At 64.5% G+C, this 21,555-nt stretch overlaps 10 protein-coding genes across 10 annotated transcripts; 4 read left to right on the top strand and 6 right to left on the bottom strand.

The window, feature by feature from the left end:
* Positions 1–41: 41 nt before the first annotated feature.
* THP1 (Thp1p) lies at positions 42–1,855 on the top strand (the record flags this gene model as incomplete). Its single annotated transcript, XM_076646937.1, has 9 exons — positions 42–167; positions 228–403; positions 471–564; positions 623–714; positions 777–1,055; positions 1,122–1,239; positions 1,295–1,422; positions 1,486–1,642; positions 1,712–1,855. 9 exons carry the CDS (start codon positions 42–44, stop codon positions 1,853–1,855), a joined length of 1,314 nt encoding a protein of 437 aa, XP_076507698.1.
* A 281-nt stretch (positions 1,856–2,136) lies between these two features.
* Positions 2,137–3,096, bottom strand: JCM10292_003212 (transcriptional coactivator p15/PC4 family protein; the record flags this gene model as incomplete). The annotated part of the gene is made up of 5 exons (XM_076646936.1): positions 2,137–2,166; positions 2,276–2,329; positions 2,386–2,427; positions 2,503–2,799; positions 3,001–3,096. 5 exons carry the CDS (start codon positions 3,094–3,096, stop codon positions 2,137–2,139), a joined length of 519 nt encoding a protein of 172 aa, XP_076507697.1.
* Positions 3,097–3,454: 358 nt separating this feature from the next.
* Positions 3,455–4,905, top strand: YDJ1 (type I HSP40 co-chaperone YDJ1; the record flags this gene model as incomplete). The annotated part of the gene is made up of 3 exons (XM_076646935.1): positions 3,455–3,538; positions 3,631–3,716; positions 3,831–4,905. 3 exons carry the CDS (start codon positions 3,455–3,457, stop codon positions 4,903–4,905), a joined length of 1,245 nt encoding a protein of 414 aa, XP_076507696.1.
* A 466-nt stretch (positions 4,906–5,371) lies between these two features.
* Positions 5,372–5,879, bottom strand: JCM10292_003210 (uncharacterized protein; the record flags this gene model as incomplete). The annotated part of the gene is made up of 2 exons (XM_076646934.1): positions 5,372–5,596; positions 5,664–5,879. 2 exons carry the CDS (start codon positions 5,877–5,879, stop codon positions 5,372–5,374), a joined length of 441 nt encoding a protein of 146 aa, XP_076507695.1.
* A 2,308-nt stretch (positions 5,880–8,187) lies between these two features.
* On the bottom strand, positions 8,188–9,717 carry JCM10292_003209 (uncharacterized protein; the record flags this gene model as incomplete). The annotated part of the gene is made up of 5 exons (XM_076646933.1): positions 8,188–8,402; positions 8,471–8,874; positions 8,930–9,020; positions 9,203–9,280; positions 9,426–9,717. The coding sequence occupies 5 exons, from the start codon at positions 9,715–9,717 to the stop codon at positions 8,188–8,190; spliced, it is 1,080 nt and encodes a 359-aa protein (XP_076507694.1).
* Positions 9,718–10,176: 459 nt separating this feature from the next.
* JCM10292_003208 (uncharacterized protein) lies at positions 10,177–11,707 on the bottom strand (the record flags this gene model as incomplete). The annotated part of the gene is made up of 5 exons (XM_076646932.1): positions 10,177–10,478; positions 10,542–11,032; positions 11,092–11,144; positions 11,206–11,281; positions 11,361–11,707. The coding sequence occupies 5 exons, from the start codon at positions 11,705–11,707 to the stop codon at positions 10,177–10,179; spliced, it is 1,269 nt and encodes a 422-aa protein (XP_076507693.1).
* Positions 11,708–12,083: 376 nt separating this feature from the next.
* Positions 12,084–14,188, bottom strand: SPT8 (SAGA complex subunit SPT8; the record flags this gene model as incomplete). Its single annotated transcript, XM_076646931.1, has 5 exons — positions 12,084–12,205; positions 12,276–12,609; positions 12,673–13,308; positions 13,380–13,571; positions 13,649–14,188. 5 exons carry the CDS (start codon positions 14,186–14,188, stop codon positions 12,084–12,086), a joined length of 1,824 nt encoding a protein of 607 aa, XP_076507692.1.
* A 658-nt stretch (positions 14,189–14,846) lies between these two features.
* Positions 14,847–15,403, top strand: JCM10292_003206 (uncharacterized protein; the record flags this gene model as incomplete). The annotated part of the gene is made up of 4 exons (XM_076646930.1): positions 14,847–14,861; positions 15,010–15,203; positions 15,269–15,288; positions 15,378–15,403. The coding sequence occupies 4 exons, from the start codon at positions 14,847–14,849 to the stop codon at positions 15,401–15,403; spliced, it is 255 nt and encodes an 84-aa protein (XP_076507691.1).
* A 250-nt stretch (positions 15,404–15,653) lies between these two features.
* On the top strand, positions 15,654–17,815 carry ATG22 (Atg22p; the record flags this gene model as incomplete). Its single annotated transcript, XM_076646929.1, has 6 exons — positions 15,654–15,887; positions 16,003–16,192; positions 16,253–16,336; positions 16,393–16,560; positions 16,619–17,149; positions 17,208–17,815. 6 exons carry the CDS (start codon positions 15,654–15,656, stop codon positions 17,813–17,815), a joined length of 1,815 nt encoding a protein of 604 aa, XP_076507690.1.
* Positions 17,816–17,929: 114 nt separating this feature from the next.
* Positions 17,930–21,534, bottom strand: JCM10292_003204 (uncharacterized protein; the record flags this gene model as incomplete). Its single annotated transcript, XM_076646928.1, has 15 exons — positions 17,930–18,110; positions 18,173–18,382; positions 18,439–18,529; positions 18,587–18,769; positions 18,833–19,022; positions 19,085–19,349; positions 19,409–19,574; positions 19,638–19,908; positions 20,169–20,845; positions 20,963–21,004; positions 21,067–21,198; positions 21,257–21,280; positions 21,341–21,379; positions 21,439–21,475; positions 21,532–21,534. The coding sequence occupies 15 exons, from the start codon at positions 21,532–21,534 to the stop codon at positions 17,930–17,932; spliced, it is 2,511 nt and encodes an 836-aa protein (XP_076507689.1).
* Positions 21,535–21,555: the final 21 nt, after the last annotated feature.

The raw sequence follows: 21,555 nt of genomic DNA, 5'->3' as shown, positions 1-21,555 counted from the left end.
CGGTCCCCCCGCGCACTTGGAGCGCTGCTGCCCAGCCAGACATGCTGGATATGTGGCTGTCGCAGGTCAGGGACCGCCAGCAGGCTCAGGACGGCGCGGGACTCGCCGCGCTCCTCTCCCCACGACCCGACAGCAACTCGCTCTCGCTCCTCCGTCAGAGCATCCTTGTGCGTGCAGTCACTTGTATGGCCTCATTGAGGCACCGACTCACCGCCACAACCGCGCAGAACACGCCCAGCCTCCGACCAGCAACCTACACCTCGCTCACCCGCTCCCACTTCGCCGACTATCGTCCCTTTGCCGACTTTCTCGCCGCTTTCCTCCTCTACGTGCGCGATGCAGACCTGGGCACGTCGGCAGACGCCCTCGACAAGACCTACTCGCTCCTAGAGGACTGCTTCAAGTGCGCTTCGCTTACACCTCGCACCTTGGCACGCATTTGCGAACGCTGACCCTTTCGTGACACGTAGAAACGCGGACCGTGTCTTTGCACAGGGCGAGACAGGCTGGTTCGTGCCGACGCTGCGCAAGCTGACGCGAAGATTGGTCGACGTCGCCATTAAGGTTCGTTGGACTTGCGCTTTCAGTCTCGCTCGGCGCGCTTACGCTACTGCGATCGCAGGTCGGACGGGCACGAGGGGACCCCAAGCTGACGAGGGCAGGAGAGGCGGCGCGCATGCTCGGTCGGCCGATGGGTATCGCCGCTAGCGACCGGTGCGTTTCCATCAACCTACTGTCCTCCAGCTCCCTTCTCGCTGACTCCCTTTCCATTACAGAACCGGCGAGTCCCCCTGCAAGCGCGACGCGCTCTTCTTCCTCGCCAACGCGACCTTCCGCGTCTACTTTGCCCTGTCCAACCTGCGTCTTTGCGACACGGTGCTCAACAACACGCAGAACTCTGCCGCGCAGCTCGACGCGTACCCCAAAGCCGACCGCTGCGCCTTCTTGTACTACCGCGGTCGGATTGCGCTGTATCAGCGGCGGCTGCCGCAGGCGAGGAACGACCTGCGAAGGTCGTTCGAGCTTTGCAACGCTGGGAGCTGGAAGAATGGGCGGTGCGCTTTCTCAGTGCCTGCCTGATCTGACACCTGTCTTCCTGTGCTGACATTGGGTCGTGGAAGGTTGATCCTTTCGTATCTGATCGCGGCGTCACTGCCCCTCGGGTCATTCCCGTCCGAAGCGCTGCTACAGCACTTCAACCTGCACACGCAGTACTCGAACCTCCTCTCTGCCCTCAAGGTGCGCTAATACCCTCTGCTATCCTGGGTCGTACTGACACGGCGACACCACCCAGCGCGGCGACTTCCGCACCGTCTTGTCGCACCTCGACGCGCACCAGCCGTTCCACCTCGCGCACGGGACGTACCTCCTCCTGCGGGAGAAGCTCGAGACGCTGTGCTGGCGGAACCTCGCGCGGCGGGTGTGCGTTCCCGTCCTCCCTCTGACCCTTCTCCTCGCCTCCATGTTGAGGGTTCAGACCAACAGGCTCTTCATCCTCACGAACGGGAACCCCGTCCCGCCCACGGGTCCGCCGACGCTCTCGCTCCACGCGCTCCTCGCCGCAGCACGACTTTTATTTCCCGACGGCGACACGCTCGACGTCGACGACGTCGAGGCGATGTGCGCCTCACTCTTGGAGCAGGTGCGTCTCGCTCGTTCTGCCTTTTCTCCGTGTGCGTCACAGACTGACTGGGCAAGCGCGACCGAGCAGGGCTACCTCAAAGCGTACATCCTGCACTCGAAGCGCCTCCTCGTGCTGCAGAAGGGCCCCATGGCCGGTTTCCCGCCCGTCGCGAGCGTCAATGCGGTCGGCGGAGGAGGCGCGAACGGTGCAGCAGCGGGAAGGGGGCGATGACGCGGCGCAATAGAGTTGCGCTTGACCGAGTTCGGGCGCTGCAAGCGAGACGAAAGCGACGTTGCGAATTGCAGGCTTGTTTGCTGAGTGCGGCGAGGGTAGCGAGAAGGCGAGACGAGGGGGGTATCCAGAGGCGGCGGATGGCGCGGTAACGAGCAAGAAAGGTACAGACAGGCAAGGCGGCGACCAGGGTATGCACAACAGACCAAGAGCGGGAGAGGGCCTCAGAAGGCAGGCAAGAGGGAACAACGAAGGCGGCGGAGAGGCGCGGGCCAGGCGAATCAGGCGAGATTGTCGATGGCCTCGTCCACCTGTGAAAGCCATGTATCGGTACAAGCTGAGCATGGCGTCGCCAAAAAGAACGCGAGGCTTGTGACTCGCTGACAATCCGAGTGTCTCTGCACGAGGACGTAAGCTCACCGAGTCGCGACCCTTCTTGAGGCGATCCCACTGTTCGACCGAGAGCGCGATGCCCTGCAGCGGAGGGAGATTCAGCCACTCGGCGCGAGAGAGAAGAACGCTCCGCGAACCTTCTTGCCCGGCTTCATCTCGCCGTCGTCGCCCATGTAGTACTGCATGGCGTGAAGAGGGTCGAGGTGAGCACAGCCAAAGTGACGGACTCAAGCAAATAAGCGAATGAGGCTGACCTCGCGAATCTGGACGAGCGTGCTCTTCTTGAACTGCGAGACGGTGACGCGCTTGTTCTTGCCGAGGTCGAGGAACTGCTCGCCGTTGTCGTTGGTCTGCAGCTCGGTCGACGCCCTCCTCGCGGCGCCGACCTTGCGGGGCGCGTCGTCCTTGACGCCCTTGATGGGCTTCTTGTCCTTGGGCGCAGGAGGCGAGCCCGAGCCGCCCTTCTTGCCGCCCTTTTTGGACTTCTTCTTAGCGGGTGCGTCGTCCGAGTCGGACTCGGAAGGGGAAGGCGCGCGCTTGGTCTTGGACTTCTGCGTGGACGCGCGCGGAAGAGGCGAGCGAGTCGAGGTGGGGAAGAGCGAAGTAGCATCAGCCCAGCTCGTGACGGACGGCCAGCACCTCTGTGGCCAGCAGTACCCATTTTACGCGTCTCAGGACGGCGCTTGAGCTCGTGCGAGGCGTTGCCAGCGCGTTCGGTCTGTTGACATTGGCGCGAAGAGGTCGTCGCTCACCTTTGCGCCCTTCGCGGCGGATGAGGTCTTGGGCGAGGCCGACCTGTCGCGCGAGCTGTCGTCGTCGCTCTCGATGTACTGCTGGCTGAGCGGCATGGTGTCGAGCGGGTTGTTCGCCAGGTCAAAGCAAGACGGGCCGGAGGAAGGGGCGCACCTCGACCACCGCGCCGGATGATGCAGTAGATGTACTAGCCAGAGTACGAGACTGTCATTGAGCGTCTCGGACTGCCCGCTGCTTAGTCTGGCCGAGTCGGCGATCGGTGTTTCTGGCGGTCGGGCCTCTTTCCGTCGGATTCTCTCGTCTCTCGCCGCCGCCACTCTCGCGCGCTCCTGTTGCTCGTCCACTCGTTCGGTGCGTGCACGCAGCGCGTGTGGTCTCGACTCAGAGCCCCGCTAACCCCGTGCGCCCGTCGACAGGCTCCCTGCACCCCCCTCGTTTGCCGAGAGAATCAGCATGGTCCGCGAAACCGCTCTCTACGACCAGCTGGGCGTTGCGCCCACCGCGTCCGAGGCCGAGCTCAAGAAGGCCTACCGCAAGGTGCGTTCGCTCATTCCCTGGATGCCGCGCCGCACCGCCACGACCCGTGCCAGCTCGACCGGAGGTGCTTACATTCGCACACGTCCTCGCAGCTTGCGCTCCAGCTCCACCCGGATAAGAACCCGGATGCCGGCGACAAGTTCAAGGAGGTCAGCCACGCATACGAGGTCCTATCAGAGTGCGCTACCCGTATCTTGCTGTTCCGCCTGCACCCCTCGGCTCTCCTCGACGCGATCCCGACCGCCTTGGTTCGACATGTGATGCTGACTGGAATTCCTTTACAATCGCGCAGCCCGGAGAAGCGTCAGCTGTACGACCAGTTCGGTGAGGAGGGCCTCTCTGGCGGCGGTATGGGCGGCGGCATGGGCGGCATGGACCCGCAAGATCTCTTCTCGCAGCTCTTCGGCGGTGGCGGCGGCTTCTTCGGCGGTGGAGGCGGGCGCGGCGGCCGGCCGCAGGGCCCGCGCAAGGGCAAGGACCTCGTGCACCGCATCAAGGTCTCGCTCGAGGACCTCTACAAGGGCAAGACGTCCAAGCTGGCGCTGCAGAAGCACGTCCTGTGCGGCAAGTGCAAGGGCAAGGGCGGCAAGGAGGGCGCCGTCAAGACGTGCCAGTCGTGCCGAGGCCAGGGTGTCAAGGTCGTCCTCCGCCAGCTCGGCCCCATGGTCCAGCAGATCCAGCAGGCGTGCACCGACTGCAACGGCGAGGGCGAGATCATCAACGCCAAGGACCGGTGCAAGGAGTGCAACGGCAAGAAGATCGTCAACGAGCGCAAGGTGCTCGAGGTGCACATCGACCGCGGCATGAAGGAGGGCCAGACGATCACGTTCGCGGGCGAGGCCGACCAGGCGCCGGGCACCGAGCCGGGCGACGTCGTCATTGTGATCGAGGAGAAGCCGCACGACATCTTCAAGCGCAAGGGCGACGACCTCTTTGCCGAGGTCGAGATTGACCTCCTCACCGCGCTCGCTGGCGGCCAGTTCTCGCTCCGACACCTCGACGACCGCGCGATCCTGTGCACCATCCACCCGGGCGAGGTCATCAAGCCCGGGTCGGTCAAGGTGATCCCGGGGCAGGGCATGCCGTCGTACCGCCACCACGAGCTCGGCGACCTCGTCGTCCAGATCAACGTCAAATTCCCCGACTCGCTCGACCCCGCCGCCCTTGCCCCGCTCGAGTCGATCCTCCCGCCCCGCGCCGAGCTCCCGACGTACCCGAAGGAGGTCCACGTGGACGAGGTCGACATGGTTGACGTTTCGGAGCGGAGGACCAAGTCGGGCATGGGTGCCGGCGGCTTCTCGGACGACGCGATGGACACCGATGAGGAGGGTGGTGCCGGCCCGCAGGTCCAGTGCGCGAACCAGTGAGAAGACTCAGGTCTGGGCCGTCCTAGAATGCCTTCGCTTCTATCGCATTCGGGCGGTCTCGTCCCTCACGTTCCGCACCCCGCCCTCTCCTCCCTCTTCCTCTCCACCACCTCGCTGTTACCCCTCCTCCCGCCCTGTGCATGCCATACCACGTTCCCTTTCCGCTCGGCATCGTCGACGCCGCCCTCCCTGTCGCGTTTTGTCCCCTGCTCTCTTCGACACCGCATTGTAGTCTCCCTGCCTGCCGGGTCGCTCTTCTCGATCCCGCTGGGCGCCGAATAGAGTCGTCGTGTGCTATTCTTCGGTCTGCTTGCATGCTGCGGGAGAGAATTGCGGGACGTTTCCGCGGTCTGCTTCGCTCTTTCCGCTCCAAGCTCCGGAATCCCGAGTGCTGCGCTCTTCTTTTCTCGGGCCTGCTCGCGATCCAGCGTGGCGTTGTGGGCCAGACGGGAAGAGTGGTGACGTGCTACATCCTCGATCCAGCCTGCTGCTGCACCATCTTCCGATGCTGTCTGTACCGCCCATAAGCCAACCCCAGCGCGACATCCGCCGCTACACCAGCAACGTCGGCAGCGACTCCCGCAGCGACGGCGAGGCCGTGCTTGACGTTGTAGTCGTGCGCGTCTTCGCGCGAATCGGCCAAGCGCTTGATGGGGTTCGGCTCGAACGGACGCGGCCGTAGGACCTGTGGCTGCGCAGAGCCAGGCGCAAGGGAGCTGGGCATGGTCAGTACCGCGCAGGCGGAGGTAGGGACCTACGAGAGAGGGCACCTTTCCTGCGCCCGTCGCTTCGAACAGCTTGCGCCTCGCGACGGCATACGCATACTTGGCTGTCGCGCCCGCCTGCTGAGCTGCAGCGAGTGCGTCCCGCTCGGCGTACTTGAGGTACTGCCTCGTAAAGCCGGCGTGCAGGTGCAGACCTGTTTGAAGGTTCGGTGTTGACGAGGAAGGGTAGGGGTCGGGCAAAATCTGCATTCATACGCAGCGTGCAAGGTCAACTCACCGGTTCTTTGTCACTTCCACCCAGTATGCTGAGGTTGTGCGCACCTGGGGGGCCTGGGGTAGCTGGGACCTGAGCACCACGGCCCTCTGTTCTCCTTCGGCGAGCTGCAGAGACAATGCAGCACATCGCGTAAGAGCCCCACGCTTCAAAGACAGACGTCAAATTGTACTCACCAAAGCGGAAGTAGCTCGCTTGATCCCGTCCCACTGTTGGAGCCGCAGAGTCAGCTTCAGTTCAACCACAGCCTCGCGTTGTGGGCAGACTTGGGTAAAATCAGCCGCCGATCCGCCTGGTCCGTGTCCCAGCAATTTGGAGCGCTCCAGCCTGGAGTCGAGACGCTGCCAGTCGTGCTGAAACTCGCGATGGGCGACGTCGCCCATCCTGCTGCCCGCAAGCCCGACCTCCCGCCCAGCGTTCTCGAGATGCTCGGCCGCACGCTGCGCGTCCAGCCGGTCTAGATAGCGGCGAGAAGCGTCGTCGCGCGAAGACATGTGCATTCCGGAGCGGCAGGCATGCAACAACACCTCAAAGCCGGCGCGCGGTAAACGGACAGGAGAACGGCGGACAGCCCGCGGAAAGCGAGGCAGCGACGTGGCGATGCAGGGCAGTAGACATTCGCGACGAGCATCCGGTGCACGCGAAGAATGCAAGCGGTCGATTGCTTGGACTGGCGAGATGGAAAAGGCGGCGGAGCGACGGAGCGCAGTCCGCTCCGCCGGTCCAGATGGCGATGCCGCCCCGACGTGGCTTGCACGAGGGCCAGCACGGCAGCACCGAGCCAGCGCAGCTAAGTAATTGGAGCGCGCACTTGCGGGCGCAGTAAAGCGGGTGGTCCCGCGCAAATGCAGCTCCTCCTCCCGAGCAGCCTCGTCCCCAACTCGTCCCCGTCTTCAGCATTGCCTCCTTTTCGATCCCTCCTCGCCGTGCCTTTCGCCCCCACTCCAATACGTAGTCGACATGCAGGCCAACGAAGAACCATACACAAACACTTTGGCTGGATACAGCGCGACCGTAGACCACGCGAGACGGATAGCGGTCACTTCCTTCGGTTCAGCACCTTCTGCCTCGCTGTCAAGCCGACTCCTTTGAGCTCCTCCTCCTTTTTTCGCAGCTCGTTCCGACCCCAGAGATAGCCGGCCCCAATAAGCGCAGCATCCGCTGCAGCAATCGCCGCGACGGTGCCCGTCTTTCCGAGGTCGACCTTCCAGCGCTTGTCTTCGTCATCCCGGCCACAGCGCCAGCCACCGAGCCCGTCGGGCCGGGGGCATCTGACGCAGTTGAACGTCAAATGGCGTGTACATGGGTCGTCAAGAGCGCCGACGCGACTGAGGGCGGCTTGCCCGTTGCGCGAGGGCGACATGCGGAAGACTTGGATTGAAGGAGTCTGTGTGGCCTGCAAAGCGTTCGATCAGCGGCTTCAGCTGGTCGGAGATCATCGAAACAGCCCACCTCGGACTGCCTATGGTTATCTCCGAGTTGCGACTTGAACACCTGGACTTGCCGGGCGCCGCTCTGAGCTATTGCCTACCGTAAGAGCGCTGACTCGTCGAAAGGAGCCAGAAGGCAGAACGCACCAGCTGCTCGGCCTCGCCCTCAGCGACTTGAGCTGCGCGCGCGATCCTGCCCACGCCCGTTCCGCGCCTCTCTTCCTCCGCCACCCACTCGTGCAGCTCGCGCCTGAGCGGAGCAAGCTTGTGTTGAGCGGCCAAGCGGGTGTGCTGCGCCGCGCAGTCGAGGTTCTGCACGCGGCGCCGAAAGTCCGTCCCGGCCATCCGCCAGTACAAGTCGGCGTCGCGATGGTCGTCGGCGTGGCGAGAGTCGTTCATCGCAGCAGGGACAGCACGCTGAAGTGTGCACCGGTCAACAAGAGGAAGCAGAGACACGGCCCGAAGGAGCGGACGCTGAACGACAGTCCGCGGGCGGTCCGCGACAGGAGTCCAAGGGTAGAGTCCCCGCAGGAAGCGAGGTCGAGAACAAAGAACGGTCGGCCCATCGGCGGATTTCTCAAACGCTGCAGCTCGTGTGGCAATTGTCAGTCGGGAGAAGAGCAAAGTCGCGAGTGCAAGTTGAGGTCAAGAAGAAGCGGCGATGAAGCGTGACGCAGCTGTCCAACAGCTGTCCAATGCAGGCAATGAAGAGAAGATATGAGTGCGTGTGCGAGCGCGGGCAATCTATATGATCCGAAAGACAACAACATGCGACGAGGCGCCGAGAAGAGGGGGAGAGGAAAAGACGAAATCTAGTCAGACGATGCGCGAGCGGAAAGCGCGTTTGTAGCGCTCAAAGCCGTGGCTGGAAGTTGGCAGGGTCTTCGAGCGTCGCATTCGCCGGAAGATCGCCGAACGGATCGACGCTGTCGCTTGGAGAAGTCGGAGATCCATGCTGCGCCGACGTGTGACGGGACAGGCGAGGCGGAGAGCGATTGTGTGTCGGCGAGTAACCGTACGGGTACGCGAGACGGGGTGGGGAGGTGTACAGCGGAGTGAGTGCAGGGACTGGAGAGAAGAGCACCCGGTCAGCTCGCGCACGACTTGTTCGATGCGAGAAACGCAATGAAACGCACGCTGTCTTGCCGGCTGCGGCTCTTCGGTCGACCCGACTGTGGCCATGGTGTGCACAATGACCGGCACTTCGAGCGGTTCTTCTTTGTCTCCGTCGGGCGATGGGCCCTCTGCCTCCTTGCGCACAGAGCCGCCGTCAACATCTTCTGGTGCGCCAGCCCGTCGCCGCCGCCGCTTGTACAGCCAGAAGAGGGCCAAGCAGGTTGCGAGGAGACCACCGCCGAGCCCAAGCACGAGGCCGAGGATGAGGGGCAGGTTCGAATCCGAGCCGGAGGAGAATGGCGAAGGCGACGAGCTAGCCGTCACGTAGGACACGCGTTCAGGGACAGCGGTAAAGCTGGGAAGGAGCGGAAGGTCTGTAGTGTTGCGGAAGGGTTGCGGCGGAACCGCTTCGGAGAGGTCGGAGCTGGAATTGGGTTGATGAGTTGCGCTGAAGCCAAACCACTTCGAGCATGACGTACTTCCAGAAGTAGCCATTCCCCGGAGCCTGCGTGTTGTCTGAGACGGCGTAGTCAAACTGCAGGTTTTGTGCGTTAGTGCCATACATGTACACTGATGAACGAGAAGACCGCACGAGGATGCCCTTGCGTATGTCGCTTGCCCAGACCCCCAGGACCGCGACGTGGTCTCCCTCAGGTATGCTGGTCACGCTGTAGAGCCAACATGGGGAGACTGTATTAGCTGCCGAAAGCGAATGAGGACGTCTGACTGCGGAAGGTCTGGCGCCTACGCACGTGCATAGGTTGACATTCCGTCGGTAGCCCCAGTCGTAGGCTCCTGCGTCACGCCATGTCCACTGACCCTCGGCTTGCCTGTGGGCCGACTCGAGACGGCAGTAGAATTGGCCTCTTTGGCTGCTCGAGTCACCGTAGAAGGAGAAGCGGGTCCCTAACACAGACACGACCGTCAGCAAGACTTCGAGGAAGCTCGTGACTAGCTGGGAGAGCCTGCACGCACCCGTGAACGACACCCTGACCTCGCAGTTGTCCTCCCCATAGGCCGGCTGCCCTCCCCACGTGGTGCACACCGAGGCCGTCCCGCCAGAGTAGTCGCTCGCATTGAAGTTGCGGTCGTCCTGGTCGTAGTGCGACCACGGCCCCGTGTACCATCCGTCCGTGTCCTCGTACTGCGTCGCCCAGTCGGCGCGGTACGAGCTGGTTGTGCTCGACGTCGACGACGCGGTCGCTGTAGGCGTGGCGCTCCAGTACGCGGTCGTGAACGACCACACGGCGCTGGCGTTGGTGCTCATGGCCCGTTTGACGCGGTTGCTGAGGGAAGAAGCGATCGACGGCGCGAGCACGCGCGTCTGTCGTTGGACTTCTGCGGCGAGGGCGAGCGGATTCGCCTTGTGTAAGCGTGCAGCGGGTTCTGAGCACAGGCAGCAGCACCCGACACGCTCTCAAGCAGCGAGTAGGTCCGTCCAAGCAGCGGGGAGGCAGAGACGGGACAAGGGTGCCCTCCCTCTTTTCCGACCCCGCGTGGCGCCTGGTCGGCGAGGGGCTCCCGCTTCTCATTTGCACTGCGGAAGTGACACAGTGTCACGAGAGGGCAACGTCGGGCAGGTGCACAGCAATCTAAAGATTGGGCTAGAAAGGTTACACGTTGTAATGGGGATTAGGGAAACAACAAGCGACGATGTGCGGCGTAAGTACAGGGGCGAGTAGTAAGAAGTGTCTGCCTCTCTACGAGGGTGAGCTTGACGGACCCGTCATCGCGCGGCAAAGTTGTCCGGGTCTTCGAGCGGTGCGTCGGGCGGAAGATCCATGATGACCGACGAGGGGACGCGCGAAGCTCGTTGCCCCGGTGCGCTTGACGCAGTGGACGAGTACGCCGAGACGGCTGTCAGGCGCCGCACGTCCGCCGGCGCTGTCGGTAAGGGGGCTGGCGCCGGTGGTGCGGGAGTGAGGAGAGGAGCGGTGGACGAAGCAGGCCCGACCGGCGGGTATGCAGGATACTGGACAGTGGTGGGAGAGTCGAAGGAGTAATTTGGTGCAGAGTGTGCTGGATAGACTGCGGGCAGAGAAATCGTGAGCTTTGACGCCGCCGGCGGAGGAGCGATAGTCTCAGGCGCACCGTAAGGTGCCTGCGAGGCGTAGCTCGAATACTCGGCGCCGCTGAACCGGTGATACGGCGCGTCCACCGGTGTGTCGTACCCGTATCCGCTGGTCGGCGAGCTGTTGTAGCCGTCCGCAGCGAGCTCCTTGGCAGCGCCACTCGGCGACTCGCGCTGGCGGGACGCGACAGTCGCGGCATCCGGATGCCAGTTTGACTCGCCGTCGTACCCGTCGTAGCTCGTAATGTGCTGCTCTGATGCACGGCGAGATTGGCGACCCCGTCGACGTTTTTGGACGAAGAAGAAGACAAGCGCAGCGATGGCGAGGAGGCCGAAGAACCCGCCGAGGCCAACGCCCAGCCCGATGGCAAGCTTGTTGACACCGCCTCCGCTCGACGAGCTAGAAGATCCTGTTGGTGAAGAGGCGGGGCTGGTAGTCGGACGAGGGAGAGTGGGAGTTGCGGTTGTGTCGCGCAGAGAGTTGGGAGGGACGGCCATGGTGAAGTCGGATCTGTGGGTGCAAGACGTCTGAGTATCTGCGGCCTGTATCATGAGCACAGCGCAACTCACGACCAGTCGGTGCTGTTGCCCGCGTTATCGGCGTTGCTGTCGAAATAGTCGATCTGCGCGCGAGCAGGGTGAGCGGAATCTCCGGGTCCAGTAGTCGAGAGCGTTCTGACGCACTGCTATCCCTCGTTTCACCTGGTTCGGCCGCATGTCCAGTACGAGCGTGTGCGTTGCATTAGGGAGGTTTGATACGCTGTGCCCCACGAAAGCCAAAGATGCGAGGTCAGCGCCGTTCCGAGGAGCAGACAGACGGAAGGAGCGCGTCTACGCACCGACAAAGCGTCACGTTGTGCTGGTAGTCCCACCACCAGAGGCTGCTACCGTCGTACCATCGCCAGACGCCCTCGGGCTGCCCGTCTGCATCCTCGACCCGGCACGAGTAGATGCCGTGCTCGCCGTTCGAGTCGCCGTACAGCGCGGCGCTCGTCCCGTCGAACGTGACCCTGACCGCGCAGCCCGCCCACGCCAGGCTCCCGCCGTCTGTGCTGTTCGTGCACGACGAGAAGGTGCCGCCGTCCCATTCGCTCGCGTCAAACTCGCCGCCGGCACCGCGGTAGTGCGTCCACGAGCCCGCGTAGTGCACGCTGGCGTCCTGGTCGTCGCGCCGGGTGTTGCTCATCGCGAGAGGGCGACCCGATCGGGCGGGTCACACGGGGGTCGGGCACCCGCAGCGGGGAGAGAGTGGGCAAAAGTGGGTGGGAGAGAGCAGCGACGAGCGCGCACGGTGGCGCGCACAGGCTGCACACGGTGCACGAGAAGGCAAGCGGTTGCACGGTGAGCCGAGAGTGGGTTCAGGTGCGGTGCAGCGTCGACGCCGCAAATCGCGATGTGGTGCCCCCTCGCCCTCTCGCTCTGGCGAGACTTTCCTCTACCGCCACAAAAAAGGGGGGACACGCCTCGCAGAGCCCTCAAACCCGCAGCCGCGCATCCGACTGTGCCCATGATTGCCGAGCAACGCGGGCCCAACTACCGTAGACTTGTGTTGCAACCGTGCGCTACTCTGCACCCGATCCCGGTCGGACCTTGACTTCGTGAATGCTCAGGTTCTCCGTTGTCGTCCCGTCCCATCCACGGTTACCCGACGTCGTGAACATCCAACGGCACGTACCGTCGAGCTCTGTGTGCAATATGGCGCTGAGTGAGCAATCCAGGAAGCCGAGGAGGAAAGCCGAGGGAAGAGGACGCACGCATGGCACTGACAGTCCCGCCGTGATGCCCTGGCACGACCGTCGCGCCCGCCGGGAACCACCCCTTGCCCTTCCTCTCTGCGTCGCCTGCGCCCACGCCCGCGCCCGCCTCGCTCGCGCGCATCGCCTCCTCGACGTCCCACATGCGAACGCAGTCCCAGCTCGCCGTCAGGACGTGCCGTCCGTTGGGCAGCGCCGCGACGCTGCTGACGGGGCCGGTCGAGAGCGGGAGCGAGAGCGTCGAGAGCGGCGCGGACGAGCGGAGGTCGTACACCTGCAGGGAGGGGGAGCGGCGGCCGACGTAGACGTGCGTGCCCGAGGGGGACCAGCAGGCCTGTGCGCGTGCATGCAGTCAGTCAGGACGGCCGCCTCGGTGTTGTACAACCAGTGAACGTACCGACGTGCACCACGCTCCGCTCGCGCCCTCCTTCTTGCCCCTCTCTCCCGCCGGCGGCTCGTACTTGTCCCACCTCCGCACGACGCCCTGCCCCTCGGCCGCCCTGCGGTCCCAGAGCAGCACCGTCCCGTCGAGCCCAGTGCTGAGGAAGACATTGTCGTTCAGCTCGCCCGCGTCGCCAATGAGCGGGATCTTGTCGGGCTTGGCAAAGTCGGGCGTGCGCGTCGGGAGCGTCGAGTGCGGCGACGTGTTGGTCAGGACCGAGTCGTCGATCTCGCCGTCTGCATCTGCGTCGGCCTCGCCGTCCGCGTCTGCGTCGGCATCGGCGTCCGCAGCGGCGCTGTCGTCGCCCTTCTTTGCCTCGTCCGCAGCACCCGTCGCACCCGAGTCCTTCCGCGTACTCCGCCGCTCTCGCCCTGTCGCACCCGCACCTTGTGCCGCTTCATCGCTCCGCACCCGCCCCGGCGCGTCCGGCCCGCGCTCGTCCCCCGCCGCGTCGCCCATCTCGGTGTCTCCGTCGGCACCCGCATGCGCGAGCGCAGTGGGCGGGCGCAGCGGGCGGTAGGCGATGGACGAGACCTGCGCGGCGTGCGCGTGGAAGGAGCGTGTCGACGAGCCCGTGTGGAGGTCCCATTGCTGCAGAAGTGGGGCGGGCGGTTCAGCATCTCGTCCGCGAAAGAAGCGAGGGAGGAAGGGAAGATGCGCACGAGTATTCGCCCGTCCCATCCGCCGCTGAGAAAGCTCGTCTCGTCCTGATCGAGCGCGAGGACCGAGACACCCGCTTTCGGCGAGTGACCCGTCGAACTTGGTGCATTCAGCGGGGAGGTTGCGTCGGGTCGGAAGACGTGCCGGGTCTGACCCTCGTCGTGCCGGATCGTCCACAGGTTGATGCTGCCTCGCTGCAAGCGGTCCACGAGGTGTCAGTCAAGTGAGTACGAGTTGCTAAGGTCCGCCTCGAAGACGAGCAGCGACGCACCGCCGTCCCGCTGAGGCCCCACAGCTCCTCTTTCTGCACCGCGAGACTGTACACGGCACTCTGCGGTGCGACCGCACCCGTCTTCTGTCCCCAGCGGACCTTGCCCGCGCGCTGCTGCACCTCGTCGTCTCCCGCGCTCGGCGGAAGGAGGTCGTCGGCCCAGTCGCCGGGGTCCTCGTTCTCCCAGTAGCCCGACAAGACGGGCTGACGCAAGTCGGTGCCCGGCGGGCGCTCGTGCCCACCCGGCTTGCTCGTGAGGTTGGGCACGAGCGGGTTGTCGATGCCGGTGCCGTTGAGCGTTGCGTGGAGCGCGTAGCGGCGGACAAAGCCGTCGCTGCCGCCGGTGTAGAGGTGCGAGGCGCAGGGCGGGGCGGCAAAGGCGTGGATGTGGGTCCCGGCGTGCGGGACGGTGAAGACGGGCTCGAGTTCGTACGACGACGAGTAGGCGAGGGCGGGCGCAGCGGGGCGGAAGCGCGCCTGGCGGGCGTGCACGGCGTCGCGGTAGCTCGTCGCGTCAAGCGGGGGCGCAGGCGTGCTCATGGTGCGCGCTGCTGCTGCCGCGGTCGCCGTGTCGTCGCTCGGCGCGGACGAGGTGGGGAGGGACCGATGGCACTCGACCTCGTCGTGCGGGTCTCGTTCTAGCGCAGAGTGGTCTGTAGCCCCAATTCAAGGCCCAATACCTTGACTTGGCCGGTCCAGAGTGCGCGAGAGGGGCGGGGCGGGCAGGAGAGCGTCCGGGGCGAGGCGAGACCTTTGCGCTCGCCCTGCTCTCGTCTTTCTCCTCGTACAACCTCGCTTGCTACCACTCCGTAAGCTGCGAGCCCGTGTTCACACTGCACCCCGCCCGTCCGACCCGCTCCCCGCCATCGACCCGCCGTCCGCGCGCGACGACAGAGCGATGGAAAAGCTCTGTCGACCGCACCCGCGCGACCGCACCGCGCGCAGCAGCTGGAGCGCGTGCACAGGGGCTGCACAAGGTGGCGTTGGAACGCACGGGCGGGCGCGCGGACCCTGCAGGGGTCTAGACGGCGCCCGGGCGGAGGCGCAGGCTTGGACGCGAGGGACGAGCACACGACGATGGCGAGCTCGCGGCGAGGAGGGCCCAGCAGCAGTGCGCGCTTCTTTCCAGCGCACGAGTGGCGAGCTGACGCTGTTTGCGTGCGTGCTGGTGCCGTCCCGCCGATACAGCGCAGTCACCATGCAGAACGACCAGGTGAGCATCCCTCCCTCGGCCCCGCTCGCCGCCGCACACCGCGCGCATTACGCACAAAAGCGTCACATGTGGCCATGCGGTTGCGGTGTCTGGCGCGCAGATGGCAAAGGAGCTTCCGCTGATGTGCTGTTGCCGCTCCGCTCCGCAGGGCCAAGTCGTCGACCTCTACGTCCCGCGCAAGTGCAGCGCGACCAACCGCCTCATCACGGCCAAGGACCACGCCTCGGTCCAGATCAACGTTGCCGAGGTCGACGAGTCGGGCAAGATGACTGGCTCGAACGTCACCTACGCCTTCTGCGGCGGTGTCCGTGAGACCGGCGACGCCGACGACTCGCTCAACAGGTGCGTCGAGCGCTCTGCATGTCCTGTATGCTTGTGCACGAGGCTGATTCTCACTCGTCTCGCAGGCTCGCGACCGCTGACGGCCGTACGTCTCGACTCTACCCTCGACTCCGCCCACCGTCCTGCCCACAGCGTTGACGACTGACTAACCTCTTTGCCCCTCTATCTTTACAGTCCTCAAGGGCGTCTGGCAGTACTAGATGCTCGGCTCAATCGGTCGGGTGTTGTAACAGCGCGTTCTGACTTGCGGGATACCCTCTTTCCGGCGCGTCTCGAGAGCTATCGAGAGATTGTGGTCGAATCCGCGGGTGCATCTGGGGTGCAGTTGGCGGAGCTGGACAGATCCAAGCTGGTTCGTGAGCCCTGGCGAGAGGAGTGTGCCTTCCCCACCTCGGCACCCTCCATGCTCTCGCTCCTCCCTCTCCCCGCTTCTCTGCGCCTGGCAATGGCATGACTGAGTCGAGCGAGCAGGAACGGGTCTCAGGCGTCACCGGCGCTATCTCAGCGCCCGTAGCTGTGCCGGACGAGCAGCTGGACTCGGCGCTCGCAACCGATGGAGACGACGAGGCGGGGCCGCTGCTCTCGCGCTCGCTGCCGAGCGACGATGGCGAGGATCTAGAAGTGGACAATACGGGCCTGACAAGGCTACGCTGGGGCTTCCTGGCGTACTCGGTCGCGAGCGAGGTGCGTTGAACTCGCTAGTGGCCCCCCTCTGGCACCTCTCGAGCCCTTGCATTGGACCGAGACACGAGTCGGACACTCGGAAGAGCATCAGGTTGACGTGCGCCCCCGCCCGCAGGTCTTCATCATCGTCAGCGGCACCCTCTTCCTCCCCATCCTCCTCGAGACCTTTGCGCGCGAGAATGGCCGCCTCGCTTCGGACCACTCGCTCGCTTGCCCGCCGACTGGAGCTGCAGACGGTGGAGGCGAAGATGGGACAGAGGAGGGGAGATGCGTGGTGCACCTCTTTGGGGCATGGGTCGAAACGGGTGCGTGCAATCCGTTCGAGCTGCTCGTTACCTTCGCACTCATGTCTGCCATATCCGCAGCTTCTTTCTCACTCGCTGTCTACTCGGCGTCGGTAGCTGTACAGGCACTGACGGTGATCTCGATGGGCGGACTGGGAGACCACCGTGCGTGAGCTTGCGGCTTCTTTGCGCGAGGCCTTCTCACCTGGACGATTCCGCAGCACGGATCCGCCATCGCCTCTTACTCTCCTTCGCTCTCGTCGGCTCCGTCGCTTGCATGCTCTTCCTACTCCTTCCGTCTGACTCGCCCCTCTGGCCACTCTGTGCCGTGCTCGCGCTCGTCGCCAACGTCACGTTCGGCGCTTCGATGGTTTGCCTCAATTCGTACTGTGAGTGGCATCAATCTCGTTCCCGTTCTCTAGATCTGACAATGCGAGCGTTTCGCAGTGCCGGACCTCGGCCGTCTGCACCCGACTGTCCTCCGCGCCGCTTCGACCCTCCACCACGCCCAGCAGCGCTACCTCTCCCAACGCCGCGGCTCCTTCCACTCGTCCAACACGCTCCTCTCAGCCTCGCAATCTCTCGCCCGCGCAACAGACGAGTACACCGCTGCGCGCGGCAAGGCGACCGGCGAAGTGAGCGCGCGCGCGATTGCCGCCGGCTACGCGGCGGGCATCGCCGTCCTCGTCGCGCTGCTGCCCCTGGTCGAGGCACTGCAGGGACCGGACGGCGCGACGGGCACGTGGCCGCTCCGCGTCGCGGTCGCCATCAGCGGGGCGTGGTGGCTCGTCTTTACGATTCCGGCGGCGGTGTGGCTTCGCCCGAGCGATGCGGTCAAGCGGATCTCGGAGCTGAAAGGACGGACGTGTGGACAGAGCGTGAGGGAAGGATGGAAGGGCCTGAGTGAGATGCTCAGGGGATGGAGGCGGTTGCCCGCGACGTTCTGGTTCCTGGGCGCGTGGTTCATCCTGAGCGATTGTGCGTCCTCGAGCTCGTGTGATTCTGTCACACAGTCGACTGACACTATGTCTTCCAGCCTTCGCGACCATCACGTCGACGGCGATCCTCTTCGCCAAGACGGCGCTCAACCTCGAAACGTCGTCCCTTATCCTCATTGCCATCCTCACACCTCTCTCCGGCCTTTTCGGTGCCCTCCTGTTCCCCTTCATCCAGCAGCACCCCTCGCTCGTCCGCTTCCGCCTAACGACGCACCGCATGCTCCTTCTCCTCGTCTCGCTCTCGCTCCTCGTCCCTCTCTGGGGCCTCGTCGCCCTCCGCTCCGCCGGGCAGATGTACGCCCTCGCAGTCGTCTTTGGCAGCCTGTACGGCTCGTACCAGGCCTTCTCGCGTGCGTGCTTCGCCCAGCTCGTGCCCGCGAGCCAGTCGTCGAGGTGGTACGCGCTGTACAGCGTAACGGACAAGAGCTCGAGCTTCCTCGGCCCGCTCCTTGTTGCGGTGGTTACCACCGCGACGGGTCAGATCCGTCATGGTTTCTGGCTTATCCTCGGGCTCATGCTTTCCGCCATCCCGATTCTGGCCAATGTCGACATGGCGCGCGGTGTTGCGGATGCCGACAGACTCGACCGCGAGCTCAAGATGCAGGTGGTGCAGGAAGAGGACGAAGCGGACCTGGTCAATCCGTAGACACTGCGGCGTTCTCCCGTGGCCTCTCAACATGTGCTGTCTTCCCTCGCATCTCGCATCAAGTTCTCTCGCTCGTTCTTACGCAGAACGAGAAGACGTCCGGCATGTTGCAGCCTACTGCAGCGTCTCGAGCACCACACCCGCCGCGACCGTCTCGCCGTTGCGACGGAACAAGACACGTCCCATGCTCTTGTTGACCGCGAACGGCTCGATCGGGATCGCGCCCGACCGGCCACCCGTGCTCGCGTTGCGGAGCTGGATGCGCACTCGCGCAGACGTGTTCTTGGTGAGCATGCTGTACGGCGCGAACAGCTAGTCAGCATAGGCAACTCAGTCGGGAAAGCCGCAACCACTCACCGAGGGTTGTTCTTGGTGATCTGGCCCGTCTTGTTGTCGATCGTGGCCTCGAGCGCGGCGATCGTGGCGGGGATGTCGCGGCTGTGGTGGAAAAGCTCGACCGCATATCCAGCGGTGATCGGGTGCTTCGGCTCGAAGACGATGATCTGCGCCGAGAACGACGAAACGACCGGGACAGGCTGCGAGGGTGGGCACAGAACCGAACCGACGCTGTGGGACGCTACGTTAGCATCAATTTCTACTGCAGTGTGGAACTCGAGGCTCACCCGAGCTGGTTCGCCTCGATGCCGGAGAGGAAGACCGTCGCGTTGTCACCTGCGACCGCATACGGCACGAGCTCGCCATCGACTTCAAGGGCTGCAGCACGAAGAATATTAACAGGTGTTGACACGCGGTGACAGGCTAGGAACGCACCTCGTACGGTCCCGGACTCATCGCCAGGTAGAGCCGCCAGTGTCTCGCCGACTTGTACGATCCCGCTCTCGACGCGACCGACGACTGCCAAGCCCGACGCAGTCGCTGACTGACCCTTGAAGACGTTCGCGATTGGTATCCGGAGGGGCGCGTCCAGCGCGCGGGTCGGAACGTCAAGGCAGTCTAGAGGCTTGAAGGGTCAACACGCCAGTCGAGCGGTACAAGGAGAACGAAGGCGCAGATTACCGAGCTCGTTGACGAGACTCTGGCCGTCGTACCAGTCCTTGAGGCGAGGGTCCATCTGGTCGACGAGGTTGACGCCCGACATGGCGCCGACGGGCACGAATGCGACCTTGGTCGTTGAGAAGCCCGTCTGGACGAGGAAGGGCTGCAGCTGCTGGCAGATTGCCTCGAAGCGGGCTTGTGACCAGTCGACCTGCGGGAAGAGGATGTAGGGTCAACAAACACGCCAGCTCAGCGGGAGGACACCGAGCGCACCGCATCGAGCTTGTTGACCGCGACCACTAGCTGCTGCACGCCGAGACTGCGCACGAGCACCGCATGCTCTCGGGTCTGCCCGCCGCCCTCGAAGCCCTTCTCAAAGCCGCCCTTTGACCCGTCGACCACGAGTACCGCGGCGTCCGCCTGCGCCGCGCCCGAGATCATATTGGGGATAAAGTCGCGATGACCGGGGGCGTCAATGAGCGTAAAGCGCTTGCGGGCCGTCTCGAAGGAATCGATGGCGACGTCGATGGTGACGCCGCTGTCGAAGAGAAGCCCATCAGTACAAGCCCCGGATGCGTACAGACAGGTGAGACGCACCGCTCTCGCTCCTCCTCCATAGCGTCAAACGTCCATGCGTACGCAAAGCTGCCCTTGCCGATCTTCTCGCTCTGCCGCTGGTAGTTGTTGATCTCCTTGTCCGTCGTCTGCCCGAGCTCGTGCAGCAGTCGTCCCATGAGTGTCGACTTGCCCGCATCGACATGTCCTACGTGAGTAGGCGCGATCAGGATTTTGCGACAAGCTGGAGGAGAGAGAGATCCGGGCGCACCAACGACGACGAGCGACAGGACCGGCTTGACCTGCTTCTCCTTTGCCCTGACCTCCTCCAGGATCTTCTTCCTCTCTCGCATGACCGGCGCAGGCTCCTCAACCGGCTGTGCCTGGCGCGGCTGCTCGCCCGCGCCGCCAAGCCCCATCGCCTCCAGGTCGGTTTGCAGCGCGCTGACAGGTCCGGCGACCGCCGGCTTCCCGCCTGGAGCCGCCTTCTTCTTAACCAGCGCGGGCGCAGGCCCGCCTGAAGGCGTTGCAGGACGGGACGACTTTGCGGAAGCGGGCGCAGACGAGGCGGCCGAGGCGGCCTTACGTGCTTGTTTCGCCAGTCGCGCTTCTGCAGTACGCGAAGGGGGAACAGAGAAAGAAGGAGGGACGCGGGAGGGAAAGGCGAGCGGATTGAGCGAGTGTAGCACGGGGCAAAGCGGAAGAGAACGGGGTCAGTACCTTGTCCCGTCGCAACTCGAGGTCTCTGACCTTGCTGATCCCTCTTGCCCACTCAGCACACCGCCCATCCTCATCGTCGCACCGGTCCGGCTGCCTTCGCGCCCAGCGCCGTCCCCTTCCGCGCCTCCATGACCCTGTCGTCCGGGCTCGGCCCGAACCCAGCCAGCTGCGCCGGCTCGACCCCGCCGCGCACCGAGATGGACGTGGCGATGCGGTGCGCTGTCGGGAAGAGGAGCGCCGCGGGCGAGGAGAGGGCCGAGGCGAAGGGCGAGGGCGCGGCAGTGAGGGATGCGGTGAGGGGCGTATCGAGCGCCGTGGGCTCAAAGGAAGGGGAGGCATTCGTCGGTGCGGTAGGAGGACCCGCTGCTGCCGCTTCATCTGCCGTCGCCGCTGCTGCCGGTAGATTGGCGCTCGCGACGGGAGGTGCGAGACCTTCGGCAGGAGGGGCGGCTGCGCGCCCGGCCCGTGCCGACAGCATTTTCTGCTGCAGCTTCGAGAGTTTCTTCTCGGGCGCAGCAGCTATGCTCGAAGCTGCCGAAGGCGCAGGCGCAGGCGTAGCGGATGGCGGGGGCGCGGGCGGAGCCGCAGCGGCAGCAGCGGCAGCTTTGGCGGCGCGGTTCGCTGCCATCTTGGCGGCGAGCTTGTTCTTCGGCGGCGCAGCAGCGGCAGGAGCAGGGGAAGGCGAGGGAATGGAAGGGTTGACTGGCGATGCGGGCGAGTCGAGGGAGAGAGAGGCGAGGGTGTCGGATGGGGCGGTGTCTGTCGGACCCGGCGGCGCGGCGTGAAGAGCCATGAACACCCGCGCAGCCCCTTCCACTCATTCGGAATGCACCACTGGAAACACGGACGAAGCGGAAGAGAGGGAGTGAGCCTTACCTTCCTCCTTCTTTCGTCGCACCTCCTTCTTGTGCTGCTCGTCTGTGGAGCCGGAACGGAGTCAGCCATAGTCACACATGCGCGCTTCACTGATGTAGCCATACCGAGTAGATGCGCGATTGTCCCGTCGACATCGAAGTAGCTGTCCCACAAAGCATCGCGGATGGCCTTGTCCGAGATGGGGCTTTCGGTGCCGAGCACTGCCTGCACAGCCGAGAACGCCTGCGCCATTTGCGCTGTGATCCTCAGTCCGTCAGCTCGCGCCCCGTTGAGCCTACAAGCGGGTGTGCGCACCTTGTTGCTCCGACGTCATGTCGGCTGCAGGCGAGTAAGAGTGAGCAGGTCGCTCCACGGCACGAGCGGACGAGCGAAGCACACCGTAGTAGTCTTCGTCGCCATAGTCATCGTCGAGCTCGTCTGCACGTTCCAATGTCAGCTGTGAGCAACGCGAGGAGGATCGGCGTCTTGAGGAGCACCTGCGAGGTCGATGTTCTTGACAGCGCGATGGCGGGACTGCGGGCCTGTGGGTCAGCTGACGTTTGCGTTCTTTCGGGGCGAGCTGGACGCACCATCCTTGCGAGTTCGGGCGAGAG

This window comes from Rhodotorula paludigena (genome assembly GCF_050403205.1).
Source record: "Rhodotorula paludigena JCM10292 DNA, Rt_paludigena_JCM10292v1_ctg6, whole genome shotgun sequence".
In the NCBI taxonomy this organism is placed as follows: Eukaryota; Fungi; Basidiomycota; class Microbotryomycetes; order Sporidiobolales; family Sporidiobolaceae; genus Rhodotorula; species Rhodotorula paludigena.
This window is presented reverse-complemented; position numbering and strand designations above follow the sequence as displayed.